The 18,404-nt window shown below is 37.1% G+C and overlaps 1 protein-coding gene across 2 annotated transcripts in view; it reads left to right on the plus strand.

Moving 5' to 3' along the window:
• The window catches only part of UCHL5 (ubiquitin C-terminal hydrolase L5), a 39,075-nt gene that overhangs the window by 464 nt on the left and 20,207 nt on the right, over positions 1 to 18,404 (plus strand). The window contains exons 1-3 of one of the 2 annotated variants that reach the window (XM_049634544.1): positions 243 to 427; positions 8,893 to 8,956; positions 9,899 to 10,004. In XM_049634544.1, coding sequence (XP_049490501.1) covers positions 352 to 427; positions 8,893 to 8,956; positions 9,899 to 10,004 — 246 coding nt within the window. In that variant the 5' untranslated portion in view covers positions 243 to 351. Of the gene's footprint in view, positions 1 to 242; positions 428 to 8,892; positions 8,957 to 9,898; positions 10,005 to 18,404 lie in introns of those variants that run through there. The other variant, XM_049634543.1, reaches the window with a different exon arrangement.

The following is an 18,404-nucleotide window of genomic DNA, read 5'->3' on the forward strand; positions in this document are numbered from 1 at the left end:
CCGCCCCTCTACTTTTGCCCCGCCCTCGCTCCAGACTGGCGAGGATCCCGGATGTTACCTCCTCCGGCGTACTGAGTCCCCGCCCTTTCTTCTTAGGCCCCGGCCCCTTCCGAATCCGCTACGGGTCCTGCACGGCCTAGGAAGAGTTTCACTGTCTCTTGGGTGGCTAGAGCGTCCTCCCGCGCTTAGTCGCGCTGCAGGTGACGGCGCCCGGAGGCTGTCGGGAAGTAGGCGGGGTGACGTGGGGTTGACGAGCTCAGCGGCGGGTTTGCCGAGATCAGTGCCCGGCGGCAGCTGGTGCGGGGGGCTGCCAGAGCCTTAGGTGGAGCGGGGCGGTGTGTGGCCGGGGCCATGACGGGCAATGCCGGGGAGTGGTGCCTCATGGAAAGCGACCCCGGGGTCTTCACCGAGCTCATTAAAGGATTCGGTGAGAGCCAAGGGGACCGTCCTGGGCCGGGGGTCACGGGAGGAGGCCCAGGCTGGGCATAGAGTGGTTCTCTGCGGTCACCGCCGCCTCGCGTCTGAAGGGAAGCGACTTTGGAAACCTGGATCGCGGAGGGCTCTCGTCCTGGTCTCAGTCCTGGGCAGTCTCGTTTCCGCAGTGATTCCACATCACGAGGGCAGGGATCGTATCTGCCTTGTGCACTGTCGTATCAGGACTCGGCAGTCAGTTACTTGCTTAATTGACTGGAGCGCTTCCCCCCGCCCCCGCCCTTCCGTGTGTATCTTTCCCTTTCTACCATCGCTCTTCTGCGGAGCGCTCCCTATACCCGGCAGGTGTGCCCAGGTGCACGTTTCGGGCCATCAGTTCTGCAAGAAAACCTAGGGTGTGCCTCCTCCACGGTAGGGTATATGGCCCAAGCCGCGCAGGAACCCGAGATTCTAGTTACTCAAAGCCGAACACCTTGAGTGTGTGATTAGTTCTGCGGATGTTCCCACAGGCTCACTGCGTGGGACTGACGAGCCACTTCGCTGGTTATTCTCCCTGATCGTTTTTTGGCTTCCGGTAAAGTGGTTTCTTGAGCTAGTGCTCTAGACCAGAGGCCACATGCTTTCCTCAGCTTTTTTTTCTGGCTGTGTTCCTTGTCTTACATCCTAAATAGTCAGCGTATTTGACTTTTTATCCTTTCCTGCCCTTCTTGTTCCCATCCTTTTCTTTGGGCAGTAAGTTTATTTTTATGGCTACGTTTTTTTTTTTTTCAAGTATTATTAATTCTAGCTATTATGTTAAAACTTGTACTGGAGATGAAAATTAAACGTTGATATAGATACTATCGTACATAGCTGAATGTTTGGAATATAATTTATCAAGCATATGTTTACCTACGTTTGTTTACCTACGTATGTTTACCTATCAAGCGTATGTTCTTAGGCACACTGGGAGGGTTTGGGAATTTTCATTGTGAATGAACCACGAGTGCTCCTCTAAAGATCTGACACTCCAACTAATATGGTGTATTAATTGCTGTGTTAGAGTGTGTACAAAATGCAACGGGAACACAGGTCATGGAAGAGCACAGGCAGAAGGAAAAACATAAACAGTAGTAATGTTAAAGTATATGGCATAGGGAACACCTAGCAAAGTGACTAAAAATGTATGTGACAGACCAGAGGAATATTTCAATCTGAAGTTGAAAAGTAAACTGAGGCTAGATTGTTTGCTGAGTTGTATAGTTTGGATTGCCCTGTGGTTACTGGGGACTTAACTGTCAAAGATATTGGAATGCTGAAATGACATTTTTATAATTAAAAAAGGTTTACCAAGTGTAGTGTGCAGGGTGGAGTGGAATGAAGCCAGAGAAGCTAGAAGTCTCTTAAAATGGTTGGAGTCAGGTGATTAGCTTGACATAAACTAATAGGTTAAAGAGGAGGAGGTAATTGCAATAATTTTGCTATATTTAAATCGATAGGAATGCTGACTGACTGGATGTAGGGGAAAAGGGGAAAATGACTCCATAGTTTCTAGCTTGACTGGCAGGTGAAGTATAAGAGAACAAGCTTGATGGATGAGAAAATTCAGTTTTGGACATTGAGTTTGAGATGTCTGTAGGTTTAGCCATAAAACTTACCTTTAAAACCTTAGCTATTATGACATAGTAAAGTTAACTTTAAGAAATACTATACTAGGCAAGTTTGTTTTTAAATTAATCCACTCCATTAACAGTTATTGCTTCAGTCCCATACGTATAGAAAACTTAGAATTGAAAATGATTATAAAAGTCATGCATAAAAGAATATGTAACTGCGTCTTCTTACACTACCACAAATTAAAAGTAATTGCTATTAATGGATTGGCCACATTAGCAGAAAAATGTTGCAAAAAGTTAAATGATGGTAGTTGTATATCATCATCAGATAGTTTCAAAGAGAAAACAAGTGTATTTCAATCATTTCTTAGCCAGTTCTTGGCTTTAAAAAAGTTTTTTGAAGTTCATTCTTTCAAAAGTGGACAATCTTACTGTGTTCTGAATGCAAATGTAAATTTATTTTAAAAGGTAGTTCATTGGAAGGGAAATTATTTGTGGAGTCAGTGAATATATAAATACAAATTTTAGTGGACTATAGCATCATGATAAAACAAAATCCTTATTAAGAAACTGATGGAGCAGACACATACTTTTAATTGGTGTGGCACATACATAATTCATGAATGCACCAAAACAAACTATGATGGTCTACCAATTAAAAACAGAAGCTATAAACTTCTGTTTCTAGCCAGGATGGAATAGCAGGGACTGCATTTACTTTTCCATAACAAATCAATGACCCCAGCTTTCATTTCAAGAAACTAGAAAAAAGAGCAAATGAAATCTGAAGTAAGCAGATGAAAGGAAATAATAAAGATCAGAGTTGAAATTAGTGAAACAAAAGAAAAGTAGTGGAGAAAATCAATGAAACTAAAAGCTGGTTTGTCAAAGATCAATAAAATGGACAAACCCCAAGTCAGCCTGGTCAGAAAAAAGAGAGGAAAAGGGCACCTGGCTGGCTCAGTTGGTAGAGCATGAAACTCTTTTAAATATTTATTTATTTTTGGCAGAATGCAAGCCAGGAAGGGGCAGAGAGAGGAGGACAGAGGATCCGAAGCTGGCTCTGTGCTGACAGGCTGACAGCAGCTAGCCCAGTGTGGGGCTTGAACTCACCAACCATGAGATCATGACCTTTAGCTGAAGTCAGACACTCAACCCACTGAGTGACCCAGGTGCCCCAGTAGAGCATGCAACTCATGGTCTCAGGGTTGTAAGTTCAAGCCCCATGTTGGGTATGGAGATTTCTTAAAAATAAAATCTTAAAAATAAAAAAAATAAAAAAAAAAAGGAAAAGAAAAAGTAGAGGAGACACAATGACCAATATTAGGAGTAAGATGATACCACTATGGATTCTGTAGATTAAAAAAGATTATAAGGGAATATTCTAAACATTATTATGCCAATCAATTTGACAACTTGGGTGAAATGTATAAATATCTTTAAAGACATAAATTACCAAAGCTTATATAAGAAGAAATGGATAACCAGTATAGCCTTACTTTATTAAATAAATTGAAATTGTAACTTAAAATCTTCCCACAAAGAGAACTGTAGCCAAAATTGCTTCACTGGTATATTATTTCAAATATTTAAGGATTAAGTAATACCAATTTTATACAAACTTTTCCCAGAAAAAATGGAGAGGAAGGAATATTTCCCAATATTCTCTGAGGGCCATCATTATCCTAACACCCAATACAGAAAAGACATTACAAGAAAAGGAAACTACAGACCTAACTCCATCATCAACATAAATGCAAAAATTCTTAAAAAAATATATTTTTTTGATGTTTATTTATTTTTGAGAGAGAGAGAGAGAGACAGACAGATAGAGCATGAGTGGGGAAAGGTAGACCGAATCAGAGCAGGCTCCAGGCTTTGAGCTGTCAGCACAGAGCCGGATGTGGGCTCAAACCCTTGAGGCATGAGATCATGACCTGAGCCAAAGTTGGATGCTTAACTGACTGAACAACTCAGGCACTCCATAAATGCAAAAATTCTAAACAGAATTTTAGTAAATCAAATCTAATAATCTGTTAAGTGGACAATATGTCATGACTGAGTGGGGTTTATCCTAGGAATTCAGTGTTGGTTTAATATTTGGGATTCAATGTGATTCACCAAAGTAACACACACAAAAAAACCCAAAAAACTATATGATTATCTTTTTTTTTTAATTTTTTAATGTTTATTTATTTTTGAGAGAGACAGAGACAGAATGCCAGTGGATTAGGGGCAAAGAGAGAGGGAGACACAGAATTGGAAGCAGGCTCCAGGCTCTGAACTGTCAGCACAGAGCCCGACGCAGGGCTCGAACTCACGGACCACAAGATCATGACCTGAGCCAAAGTTGGACGCTCAACCGACTGAGCCACCCAGGCGCCCCTATATGATTATCTTAATAGACACAAAAAGCATTTGATAAAATCCAACATCTGTTAAGAAATATGTACTATTATATTTTAACCTGTTTGCCAGCTAACAAGTTAGCCTGTTTATATTATAAAGGATTGTATTATTGATATATTGATAAAGGGATAAAAGACTGTATTATGTATTAGCCTTGGCACAGTAGGCAACAGGAGATTCACATTTGCATTGGATCCCTTGTCCTATAAATCCATGGGAGTGGCAGTAGATAGAGGTGGATGTTGCACACATGGGTCTGTGTCATAGCTAAGGAACCCTGAGTTTAGGGAACTTCCAATTTTATTAAAGAGGCTACTAGCAAACCTGCTCGGCCTTTGGCTTTAGGAAGATACTATGGACAGCAAGTAAGTCTTGTCTTTGCACCAGGGGGAGACATTATCTATCTTTCAAGTCTGTTTATTGAAATAACATCCTTGAAAAGATAGTCCAGAACTCCTCCCAGAAGATAAGCAGAAACAGGAGAAACTCATTGAGAGTTGTCTCCCAATAAAATCCATTTTTCCTTTCTACCCCAAACATGCCATCCCTTCAGCTTCTCTGATTAATCTGACCTGACCCACAGAGCTGGTACTGAATCTGTTTATCTCTTATTGTGTTTACATTAGAAAGCAGTGGCTTTCTCCTTAAGTTTTTGTTTTGACCTTTCATCTTGGCTGAAGGCCATAACTCAGGTATAGGTAGTAATTGCACAGACTCCTCCTGGGCTTGCCAGGAGGGAGTCTTGCAGAATTCCATCATTCACAGCAACTCTGGCCCAGGAGTTGAGACAAATCTGAATGACTTTTGGTGCCAATATAGTGTTTCCTTGACATGAAGCTCTGTTAGGAGTTCTCCTGAGGTACATGTTCCCTTGTTTGGAGGAGAGGCAAGTTAATGCTTGGCTTTCTTTTTTTTTTTTTAATTTTTTTTTCAATGTTTTTTATTTTTATTTTTGGGACAGAGAGAGACAGAGCATGAACGGGGGAGGGGCAGAGAGAGAGGGAGACACAGAATCCGAAACAGGCTCCAGGCTCTGAGCCATCAGCCCAGAGCCTGACGCGGGGCTCGAACTCACGGACCATGAGATTGTGACCTGGCCGAAGTCGGACGCTTAACCGACTGCGCCACCCAGGCGCCCCTAATGCTTGGCTTTCATACAGAAAGTCAAAGTATACTTATGAGTGCATCTAGTATGCTTAGAAGCAAGTATTGCTTATAATTGTTGAGGACCCCAAAATGGAGCCTTCTCATTAGGGATACAAATTAACAGCTCTCCAGTTTGGGGTTCACAAATATTTGAGTCTAGTCCTTGTTTTTGGGGTGATTGTCCACAATGCAGATTTTCCTACTTGGTGACATCGCTAACTAAATGACATTTGTCCGTACCATTGAATGACATGGTTAGGGATGATATCTGGGACTATTTTTTGTAGGAGGTGTAGAAGCCAGGGCCATGTCTTTACTTCTAGTAGATTTGGTGAGGTTAGGGGAATAACAAATTGTCAAAACTTTTGGAAGATAGCATTACATTTAAATTTAAAGCATTGGCAACAGAGGGCCCTCCCAGAGTTATCTTTCTTCAGGAGAAAAGCTCCAGGTATATTTTAAAGAAAATTATTTTTGAACTTAGTTTTTGAATAGAACTATTTTACAGAGCCACCAGTATCATAATACAAATGTGTTAGTCAATACACAAATATCTCAAATGTTTTCATTTCAGTACTTCCTTTCATTTTGGAGCAGAGTCCTGGTTTGGATGACAAATCCTATGTTAATCCTGTTTAAGACCTAGTTCAACTATCCATGAAAGTTGCTCTGATCAGCAAGGGTAGTAATCATCTCTCCTGCTTCTTAACTTCCAGAAAGCTCTCTGGTGTACCTCTCATAGGCATGTTATGCATGCTGCACTTTGAGTTGTATATACCTGTTTCCTACTGGTTGTGAAGTTTTGTTTTGTTTATTCTTTATTTAAAAAAAAAAATTTTTTTTAACATTTATTTATTTTTGAGACAGAGAGAGACAGAGCATGAACGGGGGAGGGTCAGAGAGAGAGGGAGACACAGAATCTGAAACAGGCTCCAGGCTCTGAGCTGTCAGCACAGGGCCCGACGCAGGGCTCGAACTCACGGACCGCGAGATCATGCCCTGAGCCGAAGTCGGATGCTCAATCGACTGAGCCACCCAGGCACCCCAATGTTTTATTTTTAAATAAAGTCTACCCACTACGAGGGGCTAGAATTCAGGACCCTGAGATCAAGAGTCACATTCTCTACTGACCGAGCCAGCCAGGCTCCCCTTAGTTGTGAAGTTCTTAAGTATTGCGACTATTGTTTATTATTTTCTGTCCATGCCAGGACCTAGTACCATGCTTGGCACATAAAAGGTATTTGTAAAATACCAGCATTTTGTTAACTTTTTAAAGCCTTCTCCCCACACCCACCTTTTTACTTATATATGTTAGGGAGTCTGCATTAAGTGATTCTTTGTATTTAGTGTTTGATAATGTATACCTCACAAGAATTGTGTGGATTGGATGAAGCAGGAAGTATTCTTGTTTTATACATGAGGAAAGTGAGGCTCCAGGACATTATGTTCTTGCTCAAGTTTAAGAACTTTAAGGGCAGTGCTCGGATTGGAACCATGCCTCTTGAATCATTGCTTCTCTTTCCTATACCATGCATTATTTGAAATTGAATGTACATAAGGGAATTATTAGATACTGAATGTATATAAGGAGATAGATATTAAGAGTTGAGTAGTATGTTTTTTGTACCCCAAAAGTTGTGTGTTTGTTTAGCTTAAAGTTGTTTAAACAGGCGTCATCACTTGAAATTCTACCCGTGCAAAAGATTTGGGGACACTTTTATGCAGTGGACTTTTGTTCTTTTAGTATACTGTGTTTTAATGTTTGGCCTTTTTACAATTGATTTCCAATAGCAGTAACCAGTATTAACAATTACATTAGTGTCCTTTTGTGCCCTTTTCAATGCTCATAAATACAGGTTTACATTTGTAAGTTCTTTCCCCCCAGCTTCCTATATGTAAATGTCTATCAACATGTTTTCTACTACAAACAGCCTAGTAACTCTCCTTGTATATATATCTTTAATACAAGAGTGAATTCTTAATAGATAGTTGCTGAATATAACAAATTGAGTCCTGGAATGGTATGAATGCCCAAAGTCATGTAGTTGGTTGACTGAATTTTTTTGGTAACTTCTTTTTTTTTTTTTTTCCAGATAGGCCAAAGGCTTCTCTAGCTTTTACTTGACAATAATCTGGAATATTAAAAACTGTCCAGACTTTGGAACCAGATGTGTATTTTAATTAGTTTTTGTTTTGGTTTTTTTTTTGTGTGTGTGTATACTAGCTGTAGTGAATTTAGGCAAGCCACTTAACATCCCTAACCCTCTTCTGTATAATACTTGCCTTGCAGTGATTAGAGAAAATGCATTTAAAGCACTTTACATATAGAAGGCACTGGTAAATATGGCTGTTTTTTTGTATTTTGATGATACTAGCTAACATTTAGTAAACCCTTAGAGTGTGCCAGGCACTGTATTAAATGTATCTCATGCATACAAAATTATCTCATTTATTCCTCACAACAACTCCATGAATATGGGAACAGAGAGGTTGGTTATATAGCTAGCAAATGGAGGAGCTGGGATGCAAACCCTGGCATTTTTGAGGCCAACCTCTTAACCAGTACACAGTTCCTCTGATATGTACTACTAGAGCAGGGTGTCTTAGTCTTGGCAGTGTTGACATTTTGGGCCAGATAATTCTTTGCTGTTTGGCTGTCTTGTGCAGTGTAGGATGTTTAGCATCTCTGGCCTCTGTCCACTGATGCAAGGCCTTCCCACTGGTGACAGTTGTGACGAATGTCTCCAGACATTGTAAAACCTTTCTTAGGGAGGCAAGGTACAAGAAAAGTTTCCCTGATTGGGAACCACTGTCCTAAGGAAGGGTATGTTTGGCGGACTCTGAGGTAGTTGAAAATAAAATAAAATTAAATAAATAAATTAAAAAGTATAGAATTGGAATTTAGGGAAAGGGTCAGAGCTAAATATGTGATATGAAAGTCACTGGTAAGTGGTAGTTATTTATTACCACTTAAAAAAAAAAGTGTAAGTAAAAGGGAAACAGCAATTGAGTAGAAAGAGTGGATTGTAAAAGAGACAGATTGAGAGGGACTGAGAAGTCGGGGTGGTGTTTCAGTGAAAATAAACTTGAAACCTCTTTCAATTGTAAAAGTAATATACTCCCATTATAAATAATTAGGAAATAGTAAAGGAATTAAAAGGATTTGTCTGTGAGCTTTATCAGTTTTACCATTTTAATTTGTCATGTCTCATGGCCCCTAAATGTACGTTCCTTTCAGTTAATATTTTATTTAATGGTGAAGGAAAAAATGAGTTATTTTGTTTTCTGAAGAAATAATTTCTTATTTCAGGTTGCCGAGGAGCCCAAGTAGAAGAAATATGGAGTTTAGAGCCTGAGAATTTTGAAAAATTAAAGTAAGTATTATCTTAGTTGTGTTAAAAATAATGTCTGTACTTTAAGCAGATTGTTGTCTATTTTACTTGGATTACAGTAGGCTGAATATGTCATCTCCTTAAGTCTTTTTTCCATCTTGTGAGAGAGGTATTATTACTCTCATATCATAGTCAAGACCTGAGACTCATATAAGTAACTTGCAAGGGATTAAAAACTAAGTCTCTGTAATTCCATATCAAGATGGTTGATTAATTTATTATAATATTCACTTATAGATCAATAGGACTAGAAGACAGAACACATTTTCACATTAAAAATGTGAATACCTGAATATTAGATTAGTCTACAAAGCATATTTAGTACATAACATATATTAATAGTAATTCAGAATTTGTCTGTGTGTTATCGCCTTGCTTCTTGGTGAGGTTAAAGTTCAGATTCCAAATGTAGATGCTAGGAAGTTTCTTCCTTTCTCCCATGCTTCTGACTTGTGAGTCTCTTCTTATCCCCAACCTTGTGCCCGTAAGAATGGACCCTGTATTGCAAATGGAGGACTAGGGAAATTTTCTTTGGAGGGAGAGTTGTTGGATTCTTGGAATATGACGAGGAGTAGGCTTTATTCATCTATATTGGAATTCAGTATAGGGTTAACTGCTTCTTTTAGTTTTGCTATGTTCTTATTTTCAGTTTTTAAGAGAGGTGATACAAGGTAGAAGTGAAAATCCAGATTTGAGAATAAACCTTTCATTATAATTCTGTTTTACCTGATGTAATTTTAAGGTTTATTAGCCTTGTCTTAGGCAACATTTTAATGACAATGAATAACAATGGAAACCTTTAAAAAATTTCTCAAACTTACTTCATTCGCAATATATTTGGTAAGTGACTGAAATGTGATGTATTGACTGTGTGTTAAAAAACAAGAAAGGTTTGGTGTCACTAATTTGTACTTTCTTTTGTAGGCCAGTTCATGGGTTAATTTTTCTTTTCAAGTGGCAGCCAGGAGAAGAACCAGCAGGCTCTGTAGTTCAGGACTCCAGACTTGACACAATATTTTTTGCCAAGCAGGTATGGTCTTCGGATACTCTGAAGTCTTGAGAGCAATCCTTTTGATAAAAAGAACTGTATTTCACTTTTGTGTCTTTGGTATAGTAGTCCTCAAACTTTTTTGCCTTAGGATCCCTTTACATTCTTAAAAATTATTGAGGTCTCCAAGAGCTTCTCTGTTTATATGGATTATATTTATCAATATTTATTATATTAGACATTAAGACTAAGGCATTTGAGAGTTACTTATTAATTGATTTAAAAATGACAAATGCATTACATGATAACATAAATAACACATTTTTTAATGAAATATAATCACATTTACCAAAACAAAATTAGCAAGAAGTTTTACATTTGCATTTTATGTTGTTTTTGTAAATTGTAACTATTTTGCAAATTGTAAATATTGTTTTTGCAAATCTAATGTCTGTCTTAATAGTACAGAGCTAGATTCTCCTATCTACTTCTTTATACTCCTACTTGCAGTGTTTTTGTTTTGTTCTGTTTTTGGTTGAAGTATATGAAGAAAATTCAGTCTCACACATATGTAGTTGGAAAGGGAAGAGTATTTTAATAATCTTTTTCAGAGAATTCTATTCTTTGATATTATATCAAAACTCTAAAAATGTTTCTTTTTTAAATGTGAAATCTGAAACAGTATCAGTGAACTTTGTTCTTTGTTATATTAAATTTTTTTTGGTTTATCTTTCTCTGCAAATGGATCTTATACTCATTCAGCATTCAGCAACGTTGTGCATTGGTCATTTCAAATATTCACCAACTTCTACAGATCTTCTGAATGTTGCCACATTTGTTTACATACCTTATCAACAAGTCACATGTATTAATATTACCATCTGTAGAATTAGAAAAGTTGTTAAGTATCAGGAAACTTTTAAACTCACAATGGAGGATCTAAGTCATACCAAATTCTAGTTTTCACTTGAAAGTTTAAATTTTATCAAGACAATAAATACTGTCAGGTTTTTTTCTTGAAGTAACAGACTCATTTTACACAATTCTGAGAAAAATATCTGCCACATGCCCTGTCTGAAAAACCGTATTTGTCTGCCATTTGTGCTCTCAAGTGAAAATGATGTTCCAAGAAAAAAGCAGCCAACTTAACTCACAACTCAAAACAATCATACCACTGCCCTTCCTTGAAATGATTAGCATGTTTTGGTTTGCAGCAGAAGGTGCTTTAATTTGTGCTACGTATTTCATTTGATAGACTATTAAAGACTTGTACTCCAAGGTCAGAATTTAATAAAAATAACTTTTACTGCTTCATTAAAGACAGTCTTCAGTAAAATTGGCTTTTTTTTTTTTTTTTTTTTAACTGTGTATCTGTGTCAGTGAAACAGTTTAATGCCACTGCCTAGATTGGTGCTAAAATACCAGCAGTGTTATCTACCATTGGTTGCTATTTGACTATCAGTGCAAATATGAAAGGGAAGTAGGCAAGGAAGTAGGCAGGGAAGTAGGCAAGGACTGTCTTTGAATTATTATAGAAATGATTTTGAGCTCATGAACATCTTGAGAAGGGTCTTAGGAATTCCCAGGGTTCCATGGACCACACTTGACAAGGGCTGTTCCAGGACATACAGTGAAGTGTTTAGTATTAGGTGCCGCCGTATATCTATCTGGTCCATTGTTTGGAAAACTGAGAGAGTAAGTAAGAGAGGTTTGATATTTAAAACTAAGCTAAATATAATTGCACTTGTTTGAAAATTGCACTTATTTCTGAGACTCAAAAAATTGCTTAGGATAATCTGTTTAACCTTTAGAAAGGTCGAAAAATAAAAGTGCTAATTCTCATTACTGCACTTTAGCTCAAGGCTTTGCTATTCCACTTAGTAACTTGTTTTCCCTTTTTCTTTTACTACTTCTTTCCATTTCCCCCCAACTTTTTAAAATTGAGTGTTTTTAGAGAAATTAACACTGTCATGCTTTTACTTTACAGGTTAAGAAAACATTATTGTGTTGTTTTTTTTAATGATAGAACTTAAACTACAGAAATACATAGTGATAAAAGTGAATATCTTTGTAATCCTACACCCATTTCTACCAACTACTTTTAATGGTTTGACTCATTCATTTAATCAACAAGTCGTTATTGAGCACTTTGTGCTAGGTATTAGGTACTAGGTATATATAATGGTCAAAAAGACAAGGCGTGTCTCTTCTTAATAAGAACTATAATGATAACTATGCCAACAGTAGCCAACATTTATCATTCTTACTGGGTAGCAGATATTGTGCTTTAGATATATTGTTTATTTAATCCTTGCAACAACTCTGTGAGGTTGTTATCCTCATGTCACAGATGAAGAAATTCAGATGAAGAAATTGAAGCCTGGAGAAATTAACTTATTTTCCTGAGGTCACATGAGGTTTTGTTTTTTTTTTTTCCCTTAAGTGTTTATTTGTTTGTTTTGACACAGAGGTAGAGAGAAAGAGAGAGAGAAAGAGAGAGAAAGAGCATGTGTGCAAGCTGAGGGAGGGGCAGAGAGAGGAATAAGAGAATCTCAAAAGGGCTCTGCGCTGACATGGGCTTGAGCCCAGGAATCATGGGATCATGATCTGAGCTGAAATCAAGGGTTGATGCTTTAACCAACTGAGCCATCCAGGTGCCCCAATATGTATTATTTTTTTTTTATTATTAATTTGTTTGTAGTAGTTGATCCTCAATAACACTGTGGTTTTTACAGATTCCTTATTATTTCACAAATGTGGAAACCGAGTCCCAGAGAGATTATGAAACTTGCCCAAGTTAAGCAGCTAGTCATTGGCAGAGCTGATGTGCAAACCTGGGCACTATATATCTGAAGTGTCAGCTCTCAACCACATCACAACACTGACTCTTTAAAAGTATTCTTGGTATAAATGTCCTATAATTTATTTAATCTCTTAGTGATCAATATTTTGAGTTTCTAACTCTTCCCCTAACACAAATAATTTGTATATCGTAATATTTGTGTACTTCTGTACTACTAATGTACTAATATTTGTGTGTGGCAATTATTATAATTTTAAAACCACAGTTTGATTTTCAAGATCTAGATAGTAGAGAAAAAGTAGGGGACAGACAATTTTAAAAGTCCTTCAGGTGTTTTTTTCTCCTTTTAAAGACAGTTTTTATTTTTTAAGGTATATAAAAATATGCACTCATTTTATAAAATTGAAGCATTATAAATATATAATGTAGAAAATAAAGTCCCTTTTATAATCCCTGCTTCAGAGATAGCCACTTAAAATCATTTATATTCTTCCAAATTTGTGTGTGTGTGTGTGTGTGTGTGTGTGTGTGTTTAATTTCTTCCATGCTATATTTCTTCCACACTAAATTGTGAACCTAAGAGTCTGGGATTTTATTTTTATGTACCGTTCCTGGTACATAGTAGATATCCAATAAATGTAGACTGAGTTCTTCATCTCTAAGAATATTACAATTAACAGTGGTATTCACTAACAGTAAGACATTAATGATGTCTGATTTATAGAGGTCTAGGTATTTTTAAGGTGAAAGAAAGTGCTCTATAAAGAAAATAAATGTTACTAAAGTTTCAATTTATAATTTCTGGAGTTCCTTGATATTTTTCTAGTTCTGTATTTCTGTTTTAACTATAAATTAATGGTTTATTTGTATTATACTTGCCATGTTTATTAATATGTAGGATTAGTGATTTTCTAATAATCCTGGGTGGTTTTTGTTCTATATTATGTCAACGGTTCTTATTGAACTGACCTATCAGTAATTCCCCAGTAATATCTTTTAATTGTAATTCCCCAATAATATCTTCTGGTCTTTTTAGTGTATGCCTCCTATGAGTCTATGCCAGAAACTTTATATCACATAAATAATATAATCCTTAATTCTAGGCTTCAAGAGCTAATAATGATTTTATCCAGGAGTCTCCTATTTTCAGAAATTTTAAAAGTATAATTAAAATTATATTTATTTATGATACGGTCATACATATTAACTAAATACATATTTTTGGTGTTTATGGATGGAATTGCATCAATTTAGAAAGGTAATACTAATCCTGGCCGTCTTAAACTGATCATTCATATGCTGTAATTACAGGTGTGCACGTACGTGGTTCACTGAAGAAATAAAGTAGTAATTGTAATTACTAGTAATTATAATTGTGTTTAAGGAATGCCAGGAATGACATTTTGGTAATACTTCTCTGCAAAGCATCATTGTCTTGTTACCAATTCACTGATTTACTTGCTAAGATTGTGCCGTAGTGGTACTGGGTTTGTCTGACTCCAGTCTGTTCAGTCTTTCAGGAAAGGATGATTGCTTACTGTGCTAGGTGCTTGGAGAATGATATGCAGTCATAATCCCTGCCTGCAACGTGCTTAGAGTTTTGTGGAAGAGATCGGTCTTAATCAATGAAATGCACAATTATGGTGGTGATAAGTGCTTCCTGGAGTGAAATGAGGGCCATATTATATTGCAAAATTTGAGAACAATCTGTGAGACTATGCTCACTCCCAACACTGGCTGTGGAGTTCAGGGTCCCCAAACCATCCTCACTTCTGGCAATTGCATGTTTAGTTAGGGGGTCCCCAAGACCACCCTCAGTTTCTGTAATTTGCTAGAAAAACTCATAGACCTTATTGAAAACTGTTATGGTTTATGACAGTGAAAAATACAGATTAAATTTAGCCACGGGAAGAGATACATGGCGCAGAGTCTGGGAAAGTCCCTTGCTAAGAGCTTCCAGTTGTCTTCTCCCAGTAGTTACAGATGGCACTAACTTTCCTGGCAACGATATGTGACAATATGTGCAGAGTATTGTCATCCAGGGAATCTCAACCAATTCTTGGTATCCAGAGTTTTTATTTGGCCTTAGTCACGCAGACCCGGTTGACCACCCACGTGGCTGACCTCAGTCTCCCGGCACCCTGGAGGCTGAGCTGATATTGTTGACCCCAGATTCCACCCTAAGTCACAGTGTTAGACTGCCTTTGTGGACCAAATCCCTCAGGTAAACAAAGATGTTCTTATGGGGCCTGGCTTCTCAAGACCTAAGTATACCTCCCAGGAGCCACGGGCAAAGGCAAGGCCTCTCTTTGGGCAAGATTAAATTTTTTATTATATATAACAATGGGACTTGACCTTTTCAAGGAGATCTGAGAAAGCTCTGTGTAAGTGACAATTCAGCTGAAGTCTAAAGTTCAAGTAGGTATTAACTGGGGGAAAGAGGTTGAGGATCATCCCAGATTAATAACAGCTTTATAGCAAAAGGAAGTAATACTAGTAAAATGTACTAGAAGAAGGTCAGTATAACTGGAGTATAGATAGCAAGAAGGGGGATGGCATATGATATGGAGCTGAGCAGGGCATATGTTAATCAGAATTGGGTATAGTTAGGTGTAGAGATACAATGACTTATAAGAAATAGACGTTTTTCACTTCCAAGAACTGTCAAGATTACAGGCTCTTTTGTTGTTGTTGTTCCTTTGTGTGTGGATTCTATTCCAAAGATTACTTTGTGGCTCAAGATGATTATTGGAGCCTTCGCCATTCTACCTCAATTCTACATTCCAGACAGCAAGAAGGGGACAGCACATTTCTCCTTTAATGAACATTTTCTAGAATTTGTCTATGTCACATGCTTACTTCTCTGGCCAGAACTTAGCCACATTGCTGTTCTTAGCAGCAAAAGAGAGTGGGAAAGTTGTCTTCATTCTAGGTGGCCATGAACCCCGATAAAAATTGGGTTACTTTGTGAATATGGAAGAAGGAGAAGGTGGTTATTAGAGAATAACTATCAGCCTTCTGCCACATATGTTGACAAAATTCAGATCATGTAGGGTATTTTAAGCCATGATTGAGACTTCTGTCTGTATCCTAAGAGTAAAAGAAGGTTATTAAAGTGTTTAAAGAAGGGTGACACAGTCAGATTATTATTTAGAAGAGATCCCTGTAGCCATAGTGTGGAGAATGCATTTGAGGAGAAGGTGGTAGTATAGAATATAAGACTAGTAATCAGGAGGCTTTTGCAGAAGTATATGCAAGAGTAGATAAAAGACTGGTGGTAGAGATGGATGTGAACAGATCTGAATAATACTTAGTGGATAAAGTAGCACCCTTAATAGGTAATGGGTTGGATGTGGAGATGAAGGCAGCAGACATAGTAGGTACGTGGAAGGGGATTATGACATTCCTTGGTTGATGACACACACTCATGACTCCTGTCTTTTGTTTGGTTATTGTAAGTAATATAGTAAGCACTGAAGAACTCACTACCCAAACAAACTTCATCTAGTTATTTCCTTCTCTCTCACTGATTGTTCAGCAAAACTCTCATCCTCCCTCCCTTCATCCATCGTAATCCTCATGTTGAATTTGGTATATTATTTCTTTGCTTTCCCTTTTATGTATTGTAACACTAAAAAGGGTCTGTGTATATAAAATTTTTAATAGATAAAAAGTATCATACTTCTCAACTGAGAAAAGCAGTGCTGAAATAAAAACATTTATTTGGGGTCTCAATTGCAATTCAGGGAGCGTAGATTTGGGTAAAACCCAAATCGTGTTCCCCTAAGGAATGAAAGCCAAGGGTTTTAAAAAACAAAACTAATGCTTGTTGTGTTGTTTGCAAAGAATTTTGGTTGGTGTTGGCTCACAGAAAACTAATCTTGGCTGAATATAATTGGTTGCTAAGACTATCACTAAGCAAATTTTAACTGTAGCAAGTTGCAGGTGTTTGGGCAGAGTCCTTGGAATTTATGCCTTTTGGCCCAGTTCAAAATTCCTGGTTTTATCCCGTGAGGATACCTAAGGCCCATTTCCTTAATGGCCTCCTGGCTCCATTTTATAACCCTTTGACATAAGTGATTGATTTCATTTCATTTCTCACATCTTCTGTGTAATTTTGGAGGACTTAACTCTTTTGACTTAATATTCTATCATTAAGTTTCTCCTTTAAGTTTTTAATCATAGTAGTAGTTCCTTAATTTTGCATACTGTTTGATATCAATTACATGAAAATGCTGGGTTTATTTGCTTTCTCTTCCTAGATGGGCATTTGAGTTTTACATTTGAGTTATTGTCAATTGCGTGGCTATAAACATTTTTGTACATGTCTCCTGTTGTAAATGTGCAAATTTCTCTTGTATATAGAAGTAGAGTTGACTACATAAATACATCAAAGCTGCAATTATACTTCCACTAGCAATCTCTGAATTACTATGTAGCCACATACTCCAATGTGTGGTGTTGTCAGGCCTTTTTAATTTTTGCCAGCCATGTTGTTCTAAAATGGTACTTCATTGTGGTCTTGGTTTACATCTCCCTGGTCACTTAATCATGTTGAAAGCGTTTTCATATCCTTAGTGGCCTTAACTGTTTCTTTTGTGAAATTTATGTTGAAGTTGTTTTTATTTTTTATGGGGTTAGTTGTGCTTTTCTTTTTGATTTGTGTGAGTTGTTTATGTATTCTTGATATTACTTCTTTAAGTTAGCGTCTTATTGTTTTATTTTTTCTGGGCGTCTTTTGGTGAATAGAATTTTATATTTTAGAGCCAGTGCTTTTTGTACCTTGTTTAAGAAATTGTTATCTATCTGAGGTTGTAGAAGATATTGATCTGTGTATTTAAATTTTAATTTTTGACATCTATGTCCATAATTCATCAGGAGTTGGGTTTTGGTGTATCATGTGAAGTAGGAATTCAATTTTATATTTTTCCATATGGATCATCATTTTTTTTCTATCCTCAGTTTATGAAACATCTGTTGTCTCCCCTATTTGTCTGACATGCCACATCTGTTGTGTATCAGTTCCATACGTATGTGTGTGTTTTCTGGACTGTACTCTGTTCCATTGATCACTTTGTCTGTCTCTGCCAATATCACGGTCTAAATTTTTTTCGCTTCTTCATAAGGTCTGGTATCTAATAGGTCATGTCTCCTCTCCTTGCTCTTTTTCAGAAATATCCTTCTATTTTTGGCTCTGTGCTCTTCATATAAATTTCAGAGGCATCTTATCAAGTTGTATGAAACATTCTGTTGAAATTTTGACTGGAATAGCATTGAATATAACAATTTGGGGAGAATGTATATCTTCATATTAAGTCATGAACATAGTATGTTATCTATTTAGATCTTTATTATCTTTAACATGTTACATTGTTTTCTCTGTAGAGGCCTTTTACATCTAATTCATTTGTTAGATTTATCCTAATTCATTGATATTTCTGTTACAATTATAAATTGTCTTCTCTTCAGTTACATTTTCTAGGTGTTCAGTGTTGGTGAAATGAAAAGGCAATTCACTTTTATGTTTTAATACTATATTTAGCTATCTTGCTAAACTCTCCTATTATCTCTAATAATTTGTTGGTTTTTTTTTTTTGAGTGGGTTCTATCTTAAATTATTATATCAAATAATAACAGTT

The sequence above is a fragment of the Panthera uncia genome, chromosome F1 (assembly GCF_023721935.1).
Source record: "Panthera uncia isolate 11264 chromosome F1, Puncia_PCG_1.0, whole genome shotgun sequence".
In the NCBI taxonomy this organism is placed as follows: Eukaryota; Metazoa; Chordata; class Mammalia; order Carnivora; family Felidae; genus Panthera; species Panthera uncia.